This window comes from Cebus imitator, unplaced genomic scaffold (genome assembly GCF_001604975.1).
Source record: "Cebus imitator isolate Cc_AM_T3 unplaced genomic scaffold, Cebus_imitator-1.0 Scaffold736, whole genome shotgun sequence".
NCBI lineage: Eukaryota > Metazoa > Chordata > Mammalia > Primates > Cebidae > Cebus > Cebus imitator.
The window spans coordinates 24,045-25,253 of record NW_016108051.1 but is presented as its reverse complement, the minus strand read 5'-3'; the positions used below and the strand labels follow the sequence as shown (position 1 = coordinate 25,253).

Genomic DNA, 1,209 nt, shown 5'->3' with positions numbered 1-1,209 from the left:
ACCCATCTCACATGCAAGGATACACAAAGGCTCAAAATAAAGGGATGGAGGAAGATTTACCAAGCAAATGGAGAGCAAAAAAAAGCAGGAGTTGCAATTCTCATCTCTGATAAAATAGACTTTAAAGCAACAAAGATCAAAAGAGACAAAGAAGGACATTAGATAATGGTAAAAGGATCAATGCAACAAGAAGAGATAACGATCCTAAATATATACGCACCCAATACAGGAGCACCCAGATACATAAGGCAAATTCTTAATGACTTAACAGACAGACTTAGACTCCCACACAATTACAGTGGGAGACTTTAACACCCCATTGTCAATATTAGACAGATCAACCAGACAGAAAATTAACAAGGATATCCAGGACTGGAACTCAGACCTAAACCAAACACACCTAATAGACATTTACAGAGCTCTCCACCCCAAATCCACAGAATATACATTCTTCTCAGCACCACATCGCAACTATTCTAAAATTGACCACATAATTGGAAATAAATCACTCCTCAGCAAATGCAAAAGAACAGAAATCATACCAAACTGTCTCTCAGACCACAGTGCAATTCAGTTAGAACTCAGAATTCAGAAACTAACTCAGAACCGCACAGCTTCATGGAAACTGAGCAACTGGCTCTTGAATGTTGACTGGATTAACAATGAAATGAAGGCAGATATAAAGATGTTCTTCGAAACCAATGAGAATGAAGACACAACATACCAGAATCTCTGGGACACATTTAAAGCAGTCTCTAGAGGAAAATATATAGCAATAAGTGGCCACATGATAAGAAAGGAGAGATCTGCCTTCCGCCATGGTCGCCATTGGAGAGTAGCAGCCATGGCTCTTCGGTATCCTATGGCCGTGGGCCTCAACAAGGGCCACAAGGTAACCAAGAACGTGAGCAAGCCCAGGCACAGCCACCACCGCGGGCGTCTGACCAAACACACCAAGTTCGTGCGGGACATGATCCGGGAGGTGTGTGGCTTTGCCCCATATGAGCGGCACGCCATGGAGTTGCTGAAGGTCTCCAAGGACAAACGGGCCCTCAAGTTCATCAAGAAAAGGGTGGGGACACACATCCGGGCCAAGTGGAAGCGGGAGGAGCTGAGCAATGTCCTGGCCGCCATGAGGAAAGCTGCTGCCAAGAAAGACTGAGCCCCCTCCCCTGCTGTCTCCCTGAAATAAAAAACAGCTGCACCCAA

The 1,209-nt window shown here is 44.9% G+C and overlaps 1 protein-coding gene across 1 annotated transcript; it reads left to right on the top strand.

Annotated features, from left to right (window-relative positions):
* The first annotated feature begins 664 nt into the window (after positions 1-664).
* LOC119469608 (60S ribosomal protein L36-like) lies at positions 665-1,209 on the top strand. The gene has a single exon (XM_037735162.1). The coding sequence runs from the start codon at positions 668-670 to the stop codon at positions 1,160-1,162; it is 495 nt and encodes a 164-aa protein (XP_037591090.1). The 5' UTR covers positions 665-667; the 3' UTR covers positions 1,163-1,209.

Excerpts from the sequence above, each read along its gene's own strand:
- LOC119469608 (XM_037735162.1), top strand. The coding sequence starts at position 668 with ATGAAGGCAGATATAAAGATGTTCTTCGAAACCAATGAGAATGAAGAC.